General features: G+C 31.1%; 1 protein-coding gene across 4 annotated transcripts in view; it reads left to right on the top strand.

Annotated features, from left to right (window-relative positions):
• LOC145260499 (uncharacterized) overlaps positions 1 to 8418 on the top strand; it is a 139936-nt gene extending 131518 nt beyond the window's left edge. For all 4 annotated transcript variants that reach the window (XM_080118611.1, XM_080118612.1, XM_080118613.1 and 1 more), the window contains 4 exons: positions 2301 to 2500; positions 3000 to 3083; positions 6819 to 7015; positions 7860 to 8418. In XM_080118611.1, coding sequence (XP_079974737.1) covers positions 2301 to 2500; positions 3000 to 3083; positions 6819 to 7015; positions 7860 to 8049 — 671 coding nt within the window. In that variant the 3' untranslated portion in view covers positions 8050 to 8418. The remainder of the gene's footprint in view (positions 1 to 2300; positions 2501 to 2999; positions 3084 to 6818; positions 7016 to 7859) is intronic.
• The last annotated feature ends 7995 nt before the right edge of the window (positions 8419 to 16413 follow it).

The following is a 16413-nucleotide window of genomic DNA, read 5'->3' as shown; positions in this document are numbered from 1 at the left end:
CCTTCATTCACTAACTTTTATAAGACATTTCTCTTTGGCTAGGAGCAAAGTTTTGTATTTGTTCTAATACATTTTATCTTTTCTGTCCTCTGTCAATGACTAAGAAATCCTAGATTGAACTAATTTAATTTTTGTTGTCCCAATTTGAAATGCCCTTTTTGAGATGTATTTTCCTCACATTAAAAACTTACTTTATGTCTAACTGCTTCTTGTGAGGAAGCAAGTCACTAGAGATACATACTTTTTTATCCTCCCACCCCACCCTAACCTTGAAGACTGTCACTTATATCTGATTGTTAATCAACCCCTTTGTCTTTTGTGACATTAGTCCATGGCTGATAGAACATGAACAATCTACCACATAATAAAATCCAATTTGAAATTCTGGGTTTGTATTACTGTACACATAGATTCAAAAAAGTTGTCAAAAAACAAATATATAACAAATAAATGTTATCAAAGGCAAGATAAGTTACTTTTCTGCCAAACTGGATATATTTTTTGTGTTTTTATTCAATGTAACATATTTATTCAGCTCGAAAAACATACAGTGTTTACCGATGTATTCGAAAATTCAAGATGGCGTCTCACACCCTCTTTAACACCGTAAGTTTGGAAAAAGGTGTTATAAATAAAAAAACTATAAAAATACTATTAAAAACCCGCCGAATATATGTCAACCTATGTCACGGTAACATATATTGAGCGAGTTTTTAACAGTATTTTATCCGTTTTTTTATTTATAACATCTTTTCCCAAACTTACCGTGTTAAAGAGAGAATCAGACTCCATCTTGAATATTCCAATACATCGGTAAACACTATGGTTTTCGAGCTGAATAAACATGTTACATTGAATAAAAGCACGAAAAATATATCCAGTTTGGTAGAAAAGTAACTTATCTTGCTTTTGATAACATTTATTTGTTATATATTTGTTTTTTGACAACTTTTTCGAATCTGTGTACAGTAATACAAACCCGAAATTCTGTAGAGATTCCCCGAGCTTCACATAAAGATTTCAAAGTTAAAGAAAATGCACTTGGAAAAGGTTGGAGGTCACATTGTCCAAATTGTGGAAATAAGGGAATTCATGCCTTTTCCAAGTTTTATTATTTTCAACATGTTTGAAATTAAAAAAATTACTTAACTATAAAGTAATTTATCTTTTCCAGAAAATAAACTAATACTCAATTTTTGCAGACTTGTATCAGCTTATTTTTTACAAATGGCTGCCTAGAAAAGTTTTATACTCATTTTGTATAATTTTTTTTAACAATTCATTCTTAGGCGCAATTGGTATGCCCCCAAAATTGCTTAACGTAATCAAAATCTATCTTTCCATCCGTGCTAAAGTCTGTGTGTGTATGGTCAGGAGTCGTGCTTCTTTCATATTCACACTCGCTTCTGACAATGCGCTCTTTTTCCTATGCTCTTTAAGTACACCATCAATTGGATCACGTTGAATTCCCTGGCCAACTTTCATGATGTAACGAAGTTGTGGTCTGCAAATATTGGATCTCGGCTGATGATAGTGCCATATTGGGTGAAAGTTTCACTGAGATTAAATCAGCCATTGACAACATACAATCTTGTGCTTTAATAATTGGCATGATTCTGATCTTCTTCCAAATGAAAAACTGGGTGTTCTTAACATAGAAACCCTGCAAGAGACCGATTGGTTAAAATATCTTGGGTCCATCATCACCACAACAGACCGAGGAGAGGAACGCATCTTTCACAGTATAATTTGCACTTGCTGCAAGATCCATTCGTTCCCCAAATTTCTCCTTGCAACGACACCAAGGTTAGTTAATTTGTGAAATTATCGACCTAGCACCACCACTATGCTGGAAGAAATGTTCCGGTGAATAACACAAAACCTGTCTTGGGATAGTGAAGCAGGATATTGAACTGATTCTAGGCTCTCATCTTTACGAGCTTCGTCGTTGGAACCATGAATGTCTTGCACTCCTAATGGAAGTGGTCTTGAATCACTATGCCTGGCCAGCCAGTGTTCCTGACGTGGTGAACTTATTGGAAATTTGCTGGGGCTGGTATAAATTGAAACTGCATTATATGAAAACTAGTCATATATGCAAGAACGTACCGGTGAATTTATAGCTTCCCTATAATATTCATTTGTAATATCTTTCCTCTGATGAGAAAAATGCATTTCTTTGAAACTCTGCAGATTAATGAAATATTAATATTTCTTATTTGAATAGCTTGTCGAACAATAAATTCATGTAAAATTTACAGTCTTTAAATTATGTTCTTATTACAATTTTTCTTTTCCAGGGGTTTTCATTATTGAGAATGGTAAGGATGAACGGTTGAATCCACTGAGACAACAGGCAATTATTGGACTTTACATCTTAAAGCAGAAAATGAAGATTGCATACGTCCTCATCTCGATGCCCGGCACCGTCTTTGTGTTTGATCCAGCTACTACCAAGGAACTTCTAAAGGAATTACTTGTAAAAACCAAATGCCAAAAAGTGAGTTTACTTCAAAAATATTTTTTGTACCCGATCAAAATAAGATGTTATGAATATTTATCCATTCTGTGAGAAGAGTATTCCCCGTCCCCACTTTCACCATCAATTTTTGTAAAAATACCCAACTCTTTTTATGTACATATATTTGTTGCCAAAGTGTCAACACTAAGGAAACTCCATTATTTTATTTATTTTTTTAATATTTAATTACTACAGTACCCAATGATCCTTTTAAAATTAAAAATGTTTAATACAAGAATTGAAAAAGATGTCCCACCTGAAAATGTAAAAAAAAAAAAGAAAAAGTTGTTGCTTCAATTACAATATAATTTAACTTTTTAAAGCTGAATAAACAAGAAAAAAATTATATTCCTAACATTTTGCATTTTCTTAAAAGCAAACACTTGACCCATACTGTAGTTAACAGTGCCCCCACCCACCTCACCCTTACAAAAAAAACTGTTTAAAATGTATTTTGTTTTATGTTGTTTAATTTCAGGTTATGTACGATACCAGCATTGTTTATGATTTGTATCAGCAGTGTGGAATTGTGCTGTATAAAGGCCCTGTAGCTGATATCCAGGTATGATTGTTTATTGTAATTGCTATTATAAAACTGTTAGCCATTGACCCAGGTCAGCACTTATAATTAGACAAATATCAAGTATATGAATTCTCCACTATTTAACGGAATTTTTCTCTTTTTTTTCTCTTTCTTTTTTTCTTTTTTTCTCTTTTTCTCTTTTTTCTCTTTTTCTCTTTTCTTTTTTTCTCTTTTTTCTATTTTTTCTTTCTCTTTTCTATTCTCTTTTTTTCTTTTCTCTTTTTTTCTTTTCTCTTTTTTTCTTTTTTCTCTTTTTTTCCTTTTTTTCTTTTTTTTTTTCTTTTCCTTTTTTTCTTTTCTTTTTTTTCAGAAAAAGCAAATTTCTACTTCAATTGCTAGAACTGTTAATGGCCCAGTTATTTTTTATTTACTTATATAATTGGAAAAAAAGCTGATTACATTTTAAATCACTAGACTTATACCTCATCTTTTTTCTCTCACTATTTGACTGGATTTTATTTCTCTTGATTTATCCTTTTCTTTTCCTGGTTTTTATTTTGGCCACTGCCCCCCCCCCCCCCCCCCGTTTATTTTTATAAATTCTCTCTGCAAACTAAAAATGCTAATTTTACCATGAAGCCTAAAACTTCAAACGATTTCTGCTTTATCAAAGATTGATTTCATCTCCTTCCCCTCACATTGTGATTATTGATTGATTTGTAAGTTTGCCAGTCTTTAAAATTTCACTAATTAAACATTTTTCAGATTATTTTAAAGCAGTTTCATTATTGATTACTAACATATCATCCAAGTTTTTGTACACAGATACACACACAGGGTGCTGTGACTTTCCCGGTTTAGAAATTTGGTGCTTGTTAAGCTGAAGTCGACAAATCGATTTTTTTTTTTTTTTTTTTTTTTTAAGTATCTCATTTTAAGCAAAAACGATATTATATTCAATTGCCATATAGTAATATATTAAAAAATTATGAAAATTCATTGAGTAGAATTAGGTACCGGCAACAGCCTGAAAAATGAGTGGAATTCGTAAAAAATGGTAAACTTTAGGTTATGTTCACCAGCCTGTATTTCATTTGTTTGAATTTGTTTTTGGATAAAATATATATTACATGAAAGAGCAAATTTCTCTCTTTCATATGGTGTTTATTTTGTATTTGTTGAATAAAAATTCAATTTTACTGATTTATTTTAATAGCACCAACAAAAGTGATAAAATTTTGACGTGGAACGCTAGCTGCTAATTTTTAAAAAATCAAGAAAATCATACCTCTTATTTAAAACTCTCGCGAATTTTTGCCATTCGACCAATAAAAAAAACTATAAATAGCATCAAATTAAGCAAAGAATGATCTTTATTTACATATAAAAATTACAACAAATATAAAGAAAAAAAATATGGGAAATTCTTTTTAAAAATTTTTTCTGATTTAATTTGCTTCTAGTGAATGAACTATTCATAATAACCATGGCAAACGTGATATTAAATTAAAGTTTATTCAATTTCCTTTAAAATGGTGCTAAGAAATTGTACCTAGCTTTATTCGCGAAAATGCACAAGGCGAAAGAAAATTGACACCTCGGGAGTCTTTTGGACAAAATTGCATGAACCGTGAACACAGTGAAAATGTGCGAGTCAATGAATGAAAGTTGTTCGACTTCGGTATTTCACCAAATAGTTAACTATACTGCTTCAATTTCAATGTAAGCGATAAGAAACCATTTCTGTACATTAATTTGTAAAAATTACGTTTGAATATTTTAAATATTCAGAAGTATTTTTGCAACATTTAGTTAGCATGTGTTCAGCTTTTTAACGTAAACAAATAAGCGATATTTTGGATTATTTTCAAAAATTAAATTAATATTGTATCATTTTAGGGGAGAAATAAACAGGGAGTATTTATAATAAACCATTTATAAAACTAGTGATTTAATTTTAAAACGTTTGAGTATCTAAATATTCGTTTATTCGGCATTCTAAACCAGTTTCCTAAAAGTAAACAAACTTGGCAAACGTGCGTAAAAAATGCTAGACAAGAAGCAAATTGAACGGCACGTTTCTAGCATTTTGTATTTATTTGAAAATGATTTGGTGCATGGTAGAGATTTAATTCAAGGCATGCGACTGCATAAAATTAAAGTTTGAATAAACGTAAAAAACTATTGTCGTCCATAGATGAAAGTATGGTGGTTATGCACTTAGCGAAACCGTGCTATTTTTAAATAGTATTTTCAAATTAAATTAAAGTTTTACGATAGCTTTTTATATTAAATTGTTAGTTGAAAGTTCAGAAGCGTTACAAAACACCCTCTCCTCCCCATGTTAAGAAGAGTGGCTTTCTAAATGTTATTTCAGCACAGTTCGCTAAGTGCATAAGTACGAAAGTACAGACTAAATGCAAAATTTCACATCTGTATCTTTAATAGTTTTTGTGATTTTGAAGTTTGTATATGTTTAAAACATTCAGTACTATATTTCCACCATTGAAATTGAAGATATCAGTATTTTTATCAACTTATAATGAAAAACTTGCAGCTGGAATTGTTTGAAATAAAAATAGGCATAATAACCACTATGCATAGAATTATATTGCATGGTCATATTTAATTTTCTTCAATTCAATTTTATTTGCTGGTACTTCAAAAAGTGCCCACCAGTGCGATTTTGCGATTATAAATATTGCAATGTTCACTTTTCACATCTCAAAGATGAAGGCTGAAATTGAAATAGATATGATTATACTTTTATTTCCTATTGTCTTCTAATACTAAGAGTGATGAAAGCATCTTTTGTGACGTTTTTACCGGTTACTTTTTTTGTCAGTTGCTTTCAAATTTGTCATGTCGTAATATAAACATGTTCATGCTACGTTTGCAAATATGAAAATGATCATAACTTGAAGACTAAACAAGATATCTTCATGATTTTTGTTTTGTTTTTCTTGTATTTGTGTGTATTTTTATATGAGAGGATCAAATTTAGCCATAGGCGATTTTCAAATTTTGGCTGCCGGTACCTAGTAGAACAATTGCTATTTTGTTTTTAGTAAAAAAAAAAAAAAAAAAAAAAAAAAAAAGTCTATCGCTATAGACAACAAATATTGCAGCCATGACACAATCTAAAAATAGTCTTTTTGGAGTTATGTCCCCTGCTTTTAGTCGCCTACTGCCTATTTTATAACATCTAAGGAAAATGCAAGTTTACCCAATTTTCTGTAAAATTACTTTTAACTAGAAGTAAATTTCTACTCAATGATTTTCGTAATTTTTATTTACTATTTTTAGGCATGACAATTAAGTACTCAATATTGTTTTTGCTTAAAACAAAATATTTTTTTAAAAATAGATCTGTCTTCTATAGCTTAACAAGCACAAGAAATTCATTGTGATTTCAGTTTTTTTCTGCCAGTGGCTACTCACATAAAACCATTTTAGCTGACTAAGTTCAGCACTTGTAATTATACGAATATCTATACATGTTAGACAGCTGTCTTTCTGATAAGATTTCATACTCATCTTTGTGGGCAAATAGTGCTTTTTATTATTTCGCATAGTATCTTCATACCAAGCAAACTCAAGGCTATATATTTTTTCTTTTTTATTTCATTTTGCTTTTTTATTATTTTTGCTTTTCTTATTTATTTTTTCTTTTTTTCTTTTTCTTTTTGCTTTTTTTCTTTTTTCTTTTTTTCTTTTTCTTTTTGCTTTTTTTCTTTTAATATATTTTTGCTCTTTTTTTTTTTTTTCTTTCAGTTAATGCAGAACTATACAGATAAACGAATCCTTGCAAGCTTGGCTGAAATTGTTGGCGAAGTGTGTGGCAAAGTCCCGCCACCGAATTATAATTCTCTCTTTGAAAAAATGTCAGAAAAGTTACAAGAGAAGACCAAGAATGTTATGAAGACATTGTCCTACGTGTCTGTAATGAGACATCTTTATGAGAATTACAAGTATGCAAAACCATTTCTTTCATTTTTAAATGTTAAATGAAAAAAGAATTTTGACAATTCAAGTGATACTTTTAAATATAATTTAATAAGAAAACTGAGTTTTTTTTTCCGGGGGAGGGGGGTAAACTAGTAGGGAGACCTGATGTTGTTCAGGATTGGATGAGGATAAAAGGGAGGGCTCATGAATTAATGCTAACTATTCTAATCTAGCTAGTTTCTGCATTCACTCTTCTCTCTCCAAAATACCACATTTATACTATGCATCCTTCAATCTTCAATCACCATAAGAAATCATACTGTGGCTAACCTTGAAAACCCATATTGTTTACAATATGCAATGGGTTGTTACGGAAATAAAACTTTTAACCAAGATATACAATGAAAAAATGGTGTTTAGTAAAAAAGAGCTCTCCCTCTTACTAAACTATGGCAGATACAATGATATAGGCCCAAACATTTTATTATTGATATCAGGAGGCAATACATTGCCGACATCAGTCTGACAGTGATTTTCTTGTTATCTGCTGCCGTAAGTAAAGTCCTATTCTGTCCGAGGTGCACTTTCCTGGGCTTTACTTTTTATTTGAAAAATGCTTAGTTTATTTTTAATTGCCTAAGGCATCCCTACTGGGGAATGTCGATGGGACTGCTAAGGCATTTTTGGTTGACCAGAATGCGTTTCTCCTTCAAATCACATCTGACCTTGTTGTTAACCTTCTGCAGAGGAGATGAATAATCATTACACTTTTTGTAGATCTATGGTTTTTATTGGGAGCATTTATTTTTTTTTATTTATTTTTTTTTTTCAATGAAAATAACATTTTGAATTTATTTTCTTTTCCAGGTTTATATTTGAGAAATCGAGAAGAGCTACTTTCACTAAGTACAATAAAGTGTTTGATGACGCGACAAGGGCAAAAGTCCTGAAAGCTTATAAAAATAAAGTGAATGCTGGCGCTGCTGCAAAGAAGCCAGCTTCCCAGTCCAGCTCTACCGTTGCACCCCAACAAAAGAGCAAGAAAAACAAGAAGTAAAATCACCGACAAGTACTCTGCAGACGGGACTCTTAACTTAACCGGATGACAATGCGTAAAAATCAGCATCTAATTGTCTGTTGTTAGATGGAACCGACAAAGCTTCTCATTTCATTCACGACATTTGATAATTAATCTCATAGCTTTTAGTTGTTTTTTTTTTTTTTTGGACTTTTTTATATATAGAAAAAAAGGGGGGGGGGTAAATTTTTAATCTCCCAAGTGAACGAAAATGTAAAGATTACAGTGTACATTGAAGTGGTAATTCTGATTCCTCCATCCCTGACAAACACACTGACAAACACACTGATAATAACAGAAGTAATAACTATGGCATTCCTCACTCAACCGTTTTCTGTTAATGAAAAATGCAAAATAATTGAAGAGAAAAGAAGACCTTTGCTGTAAATGAAAATTTTAAGACTATTCTAGATAGTTTTTAGGCATCATGTGTAGATTAGATTTTGCTCATTTTAGTTTAGTTTTCTGTCTCATATATATATATATATATTTTTTTTTTTTTCTCTCTTAAAAATATCCAAAAGTAAAAAATTAAAAAAAAGATTGAATTTCAATGAGGTTGTTGATAGTGTTCGATTTAAAAGATTATTTTAGTCAATTTAGGTAAACAAAGTTAGTATAAGTCGCTACAATAAATCTATTGTTGCAGTCTTAAGACATCATCAGGCGACAATATACCGCGGTTTTAATTTTGATTAAATTTAATTTTTCTTTTAAAATAACTGGTCTTGAATAAGAAACAAGGTATATTCTTTCCTGATGATGTCTTTTAAGAATGGAACAATAGATTTATTGTAGCAACTTATTGTAACTTTGTTTACCTAAATTATATATGTAAGTTGAATAAAATCTTTCTCTTTTAAATTGAGCACGATCAACAACCTTGTGAAAATTCAACTTTTTTTTTTTTTTACTTTTGGATATTTTAACCTAGATTATTTATATATGTAATTAATAACTAGTTAGAATGAGAAATTACTAAAAGAATGCAAAATAAAGAATATGCAAAGTGGAAATTTACTATCATGGATTACATCAAACTAGATTCGTCATTATCTTTGATCTAAGTTTGATGAAACCCAGATAGTAAACTGCTCTTTTTTTATTTATATATATATATATATATATATATATATATATATAAAATGAGCTAAAATTTATTTTCTAACCATTGACATTTCATTATTTTTAACAAGTTACTTTTATCCCCCTCCCCTCACACACACTCAAAAACAGAAGATACTTTATGTCCCTACATGCATTATGTTACTTCTTCAATCGTACACGGCTGGTGAAGGTAAAAAATGAATCCCAATGAGATAAAAACAAAAAAAAATAATGTTCCTCATGTTATTTTGAAAGTCTTATTGTAGACAAACTTTAATCCTTAAAGGCCAATGTATTTCAAGTTTTCTTTTTTCAAATGGAAAAAAAAAAAGAGAGAAAAATGCATGTTTTGTTAATTCAATCAAAAAGTGAGGCGAACACTTGCATTTGAGTAGATATGCTTTTATTAAATCAGTTTATTGTTGATTTATTTGAGTGATCCTAGTTTTGGGTTACTTTAATATTGCATGAAAATGCCATTGGGTTTTAAAGAGTTTAATCAAATTATTGTAGGATTTGATTTTCAGACATTAAGTTGCACGGAGATTAAGAATTTACCTTTTTCAGACAATCTGCAGTTTTGGTTTTCTGATTTTATTTTTAATTTTAATAACTTCTTGAGAGGATTTCAACAGGAATGGATGACTAATACTTTTTACACCTTTATCTAATCAAAGCAAACACTCGAACAAAATGGACATTTTTTTTTTTTTTTCTATATTCGTTGAAATATCAGATTTCAGATATCTTAAATGAAAAATAGGAAAATGTTGTCCATTTTGTTTAATGTGCGCAATGCATTCTGGTAACAGGCTTCATTTATTAAACTTCATTTTACTAAACACAAAGATTAATTAAATCTAGCAAATTATTAAACTATTCCTGAGATCTTCACTATATTTTTTTTTTAGCTGGAATCATTTATCCAATATATAAAAATTATTTTGGGTAAATTCCTGTATACAAATTTGGGGGAGGAAGGATATATATATATATATATATATATATATATAATGCAATTCTTAAGCTTTGAATAGATTATCTGTTTTTGTTTGTCTAAGCTAATTTTTATAAAGAAATTAATTTTTTCTGCAGATAAAAACAAATTTAATTAACTTCATTCAACATTAAGAAAAAATAGGAATTGAGGGAACGGACTTCATGAAACTATATATATATATATATATATAAATCGTTGGAGGACTTTTGCAAACACATTTATATGAAGTAAAAAAAAATTTCAGTTACATCTACATTTTTGCTTATGAGCACAAAGCATTTCCTATTGTAAAAGGTTAAATATATGACTCTTTAAATATAAGGTTTGCAAAGCACATAAATCCTACCTTAGTTTAATTCATGCATAACCAGCCAAAATATGAAACCTTTAATATTATTATGCATTAAATAATATTGTGCATTTAAATAAATATAAAATGAAAAACACAAAAGCTCTTTTTAATTGTTAATAATTCTAACACTTTATAACTGTTGATGTATCCACCCCTTAAACTGAATTATTTGGAACACAAGAAGCACCTGTGTGTTTCATGCATTCCAGGGATAAAAAATATCTTTGGAGATATCTGAAATTAAAATAAATCCAACTTGTTTTAATCCTTTCTGCCATATACCAAAAAAATACTAATGCTTTAAAAAAAAAAATTCTGAAATATTTTTTGTTTATTCCATTGTTTTTGAAATAGTATTTTATTTTCTTATGACTACTTACAAGAAAGGTCCATTTTATTTCTGATACATTTATTTCCTTGCTTTGTTGTAAAACTTTTTTCTTTGTATATTTTCATTAAAAAAATTTTTTAGTGAAATTTTTATTTTTTTTTGGTTTTGTATAGAAACCCTCAATTCATGTCTTGGTTTTCATTTTCAAAATATTAATAACTTGGTGCTCCTTTTTTTACTTGGCTCAAAATATGGCCTTGTATAATTAGGAAAAATTGTGGTGCTTGTCCAGAATTCAACCTAATTAAAAAAAAAACAAAAAAACAAATACAGAAAAAAAAAATTTTTGTATCTGTCACAAAATGAAAATGTCATATTCCAAAAATCACGTAAATTGATCAAGTTTTTTTATTGCTTTTTTTGTTTTGTTTTTTTAAATTTTTTCTAAGAAAACCAAATTTTATGAAGAAATGAGGAAAGCATGTCTTGCTTTGCCATCTTTAAAATTCATCATTGGTTATTTTCTCCTTAACACCCTCTCTAGAAATAGATCAAAATCAACCTACGATTGGAATATGACATGATTTTTTTTTTAATTGGGTTGAATTATGGACACGCACCAAATTTGTTTAGAAGAATTAAAAAAAACTGGATTTTTATTGAACCACCATTTTCTTTTTAATTGTGATGACAATGTTCTTATTCTGAATTACGTCTGAAAAAAAAATATTTTTGCAGAGAGTTAAAAAAAAAACAAAAAAAAACGTATCAAAGGGTTGTAATATTTTCCATTTTTTGTTTTGAATCATGTCATTTTGTAAACTTATTCAAGTCTGAGTGAAAAGAAAAATGATCGACTTTGTTGTATGTATAATAAACATAAAATATAACCAATTGCTAGCGCTTGTTTACATTGGTAATCTTTTAAACCAAACGCATTTCGAGTGAAAACATTACGCACTACGTATCATGGCAAAATTAATATAAATTCCAAAAACTGATCCAGCAAGTGATGTGCTACAAGTATTTGAAATAAAAGTAAATTAGCCACAATTACATTTCCGGATATCGCATTAAGTCATTTCCAGATATTGCATTAAGTTAAAGGTTATCTGCCTTGTTTGTAATACTGGATTAGTCGCACAACCGCTCCATATTTAAAAAAAAAAAAAAAAAAAGAAATTCTATTTTTACTTGTAATTATTTTTCTACTGGATCATTTTTTGGAATTTATACTAATTTCACCATGATACGAAAATACCTAATGTTTTCACCTGAAGTGCATTGGTTTAAAAGAGTACTAATGTAAACAAGCACTTGGTTACTTTAGAAAATGATTGCAAACTTCTGATGCTCTAAACACGGAGCAAATGATAAGTATACACATGTACAAAATGTCAGCAGGCGAAAGCTTCGAGTGTGAAGGCTTTTCGTTTGTCTTTTTGTGTTCGTTTTTTTTTTTTTTCCTTAAAAAGAAAGAAAATGTTCAAATGTTTGAAGAAATGTTTGGTTCCTCTGATTTTCATCATGTCCTGATTAAAGAGTCTATCTTATCATTGGTACAATAAAGTTCAGAGCAAAAATTATTGTTGGCTTCTTCCTAAAATTTTTTTCTTTTTCTTGTCTAATATATTAAACTGGCGGGATGCCCAGGTGGTGTAGTAAGAATCAAGAGAAGCTGGAGTGCCTGTTGGTGTAGTAAGGAATCCCGATGGGGGGATATTTAAAAAAAAAAATGGTAGTAGCTGGGGGGGGGGGGTCAATACAACATTAGGCAGAGGTGTTTAAAAAAAAAATGTTGTAAAGGAGAAAAAAGGTTTTTAAAAAAAAAACTGATGTCTTCATCACCCGACCAGAAGTTTAGAAGGTTGAAATTAAGCGTAGTCAATTGAAAACACAATGACTTGCTAAAATGTGAGTGAAAAATGTTTTCGTAATTAGGTAGAATCGAACCTGAAGCCCTGAGGCGAAGTTGGAAAATAAAATATGAAAAAAACATGACACGTTAACGGATCGGCCAGCAAGAATGAGTTACTGAAAGAAGTTTGAATTTATTTAAGAGAATTGACAGGTGCCCACATTAAATGACGTCAAGTGGAAGTCGTAGAGTTACCATTTTGTGCAAGCGTTACGACGACGTAAGCAATAGCTATTCAGCAGTTAACATTTTCGGTGGGACAGTTTTTAATGAGGTCAATAACTCGTTTGTTTTTACCCAACTTTGGAGACCACCGGGAAGTGGCAATTCGAATCAAGTTTCGCTTTTTTTTTTATTGAAAAGCGAAAGATACACACGATCTAAAATTCTGGAAAAAATAGCGCGTGAAAGTCGGGCAAATTAAATACACACACAACCCTCGTTCGTAACTCTTAGATATTATCATTTAGACAGCATATAAAAAGTTTTAAGGAATAAGCAGACCGAGAAGTCCAGCGAAAAAAGCCACAAAAAGTGAACATACACATTTTCGCTTTTATATTTATAGACTAGCGAGGCTTGGGTACCTAGCTTTGCCCGGGTGTAAAAGAAAAAAAAAGTTTTAGTAGGAAGGTAGGATTGAACCCCAAAGCCTTGGCGCGAATGTGGAAACGAAAGGGAAAAAAAGCCAGGCACCTAACCACGAGGGGAGAGGAACGGTTAAGCACGTTTAGTGAAGGGTTATAAAGCGAAATAAACAGGTGTGAGGAAGTGGTGTGATGTCTGACCTAGTTTTGCGCTGCAAGCTAGAGCATTCGCTTTTCGAAGACGCAGTGAGCTGGTAAAATTTGGGTAAATTAAATACACACGCGACCCCGATTGTTAAGTCGTTATGATTTAGACGCGATATAAAAAGTTTTAAGGAGCGAGAAGGCCGATGAAAAAAGCCTTTTGCAGACACACAAAAAGCGAACATACACACACACACATTTTCACTTTTATATGTATAGACTTACCCGGCGTGCCCGGGTATTTAGAGGTGTGTGTGGTCACCCGGGTGTTTGTCTAGGTGGGGGGGGGGGTTAAAATAAAAAGTTTGGGTAGGTAAGTATAAAGGATCAAACCTGAACCCTTGAGGCAAAGTTGGAAATTAAAGTGTGAAAAAAAAAAAATGTGCGACGTTAACCACTGGGGCACCACGAAATACTAATGGAAACACGTTTGAATTTATTTAAGTATTTAGAATTGGCAGGTGCCCGTTTTAATGACTTAATGAGGTCAACTTTGACTGCGGGGCAGTTTTATTTACTGCGGAAATGCTTTTTTTATTTATATATATATATATATATATATATATATAATTTTTTTTTTGTTTCCCCAGGGGGGGGGCAGCTCCCTATAACAAGGGGCTTGTCCAAATTGAATAGCAATTGTCTGATATAAGGAGAAACTCCACATTGATCAAAGCTGATTACTTTTGGATGTTCCCGGCGATCGCACTGGGAACGATGTCTTAAGCTCCGTTTCGCTTTTATTATTATACGAAAAAGCTTAATGCACGTGCGGCGATCGAAAATTGTTGAGTATTGTTCTTTTGAAAGTTGAGCAAATTAAATAGACAGGCGACTCCGGTTGTTAATTCGTAGATGTTATCATTTAGGCGCGATATAAAAAGTTTTAAGAAGTTGTGAGCCAACTGATCGGTTCTCGGAAAGAAGCCTTTCTTGGACATACACGAAAACACACACACAAACCTTTTCGCTTTTATATTTATAGATTAGCAGGAGGTGAGGTGGGGGTACCCGGCGTTGCCCGGGTGTTTGTAGATGTGTGTTTTGGGGTAAATGAAAACAAAAATCATTGGTTGTTTTAAAAAAAACGAAGCCTTGACGCGCAGTTGGAAAATAATTAAGTGTGAAAAAAAATGTGCGACTTGGCAGGTGTCCATTTTTGACAAGTTAATGACGTCAACTTTGAGTGTGGGACAGTGTTTTATTAGTATTTATTTTCTTTCCCACCAAAGCAAAATGTGACACGAGGCCATTTTTAAAGTAGGGTTAAACCAGCTCCCGGAAAAAAAAGGTAAAAGGGGCACTTTGGTTGGGTTTATTTGCCCCCCGAGTCTGTTCGCTTCTTTTTTTATACGAAAAAGCTTAATGCACATGCGGCGATCGAAAATTGTTGAATATTTGTCTTTTGAAAGTCGGGCAAATTAAATAGACAGGCGACCCCGGTTGTTAACTCGTAGATATCATTTAGGCATGATATAAAAAGTTTTAAGAAGTTGTGAGGCGACCGATCGGTTTTCGGAAAAAAGCCCTTCTTGGACATACACGAAAACACACACACGCACAAAACATTTTCGCTTTTATATTTATAGATGAGGCAAAAGAAAATAGTTTTACACACTAGTGTTTGCACTGATGTTGAAATAAAATCAAAGAATTATGTCAGTTAAATTATAATTTTTGACCCGCCCCCCCCCTCAAAAAAAAAAAAAAGAATTAGAGTATAGGATTTCTTTCTAAACTCATTTCAGACAGTGAGGTTTGTTTGACTTGTTTTTCAGTGAGTGCTTATTAAACTGATAACCTGTATCATCAGTTGTAACATTAACTACAACTAAATTTCTTCCACGTCAAACACAGGATTACAGCATGTCATGCTCTTGATAGTTTTAGATTGGATAGTTTGATTGATGGCTTTAAACGTCACATAATTTCTATTAGACACACAAAGTTCCTTTTATATATGTGTGAGTTCAGTAATATTTAAGTACTTCTTTAACATACCAATTAAGTAGATAGATATTGCTTTTAGTTGAAATTTACACAAAAAGTTAGTAGATACCACTTTTTTTTTTTTTAATATTGATTTTTGTTGTTTTTCTTTTTGTTTTCCAAATTTTGTTAGTATTACAAGTTGATTTTTTTCTTGTTAGATAATTAGCTTTTTCATGCAAGTTGATAAACTATGTAAAAGATGCTTAAAACCGTTTGAATTATGCAAATATCATCAGTAGTTCAAAAGTTATGAGAATTTTAAGTGGCAAAATTTAGGCTTTTCTGTGGCCATTTTTCTTTAGAAAAAGTGGGCTAAATTACGAACCGCAACATTTCCAGAAATTTGGTAATTTCGCCACCATTTATTTATTTTTCAAGCTGTTCTCATGAAACTTGGTACTCTTATGTAAAATTATGTGCTCTTTATGATTATGCAGTCAAATCTGATGTATCTCTTTACTATAAGCTATGAATTAGAAATTCAGATGTACAAATTTCAATTTTTTTTTAAATTGGCGCATGGTATCATACAGTGGGTGTCTCTTCATGAAGAAAACTAATTATTATACTGGTATTTTAATATAGCCTTATCGAGAGTAGATATTTACCTGTCTACCCACCAAAGGAGAGCTTAATCTGGGGTGCAGCCATTGAATGCCTAAAGAGCATTCATGGCTGGTATTTACTACTCCCCTCAAAGAAAAAAAAAAATTGAGTAGATAACGAATTAACCTCAGGAATAAATCAAAGAAAATTTTTCATATAGATTTTGGATTTCTATAAAAGATGCAAATTCCCATAGTCGCCCAGAACTTATGCATTTTGGGACCAGTCCAATTTTCAATTTTATAA

The sequence above is a fragment of the Euprymna scolopes genome, chromosome 36 (assembly GCF_053919585.1).
Source record: "Euprymna scolopes isolate OS-2025 chromosome 36, ASM5391958v1, whole genome shotgun sequence".
Lineage (NCBI taxonomy): Eukaryota > Metazoa > Mollusca > Cephalopoda > Sepiida > Sepiolidae > Euprymna > Euprymna scolopes.
This window is presented reverse-complemented; position numbering and strand designations above follow the sequence as displayed.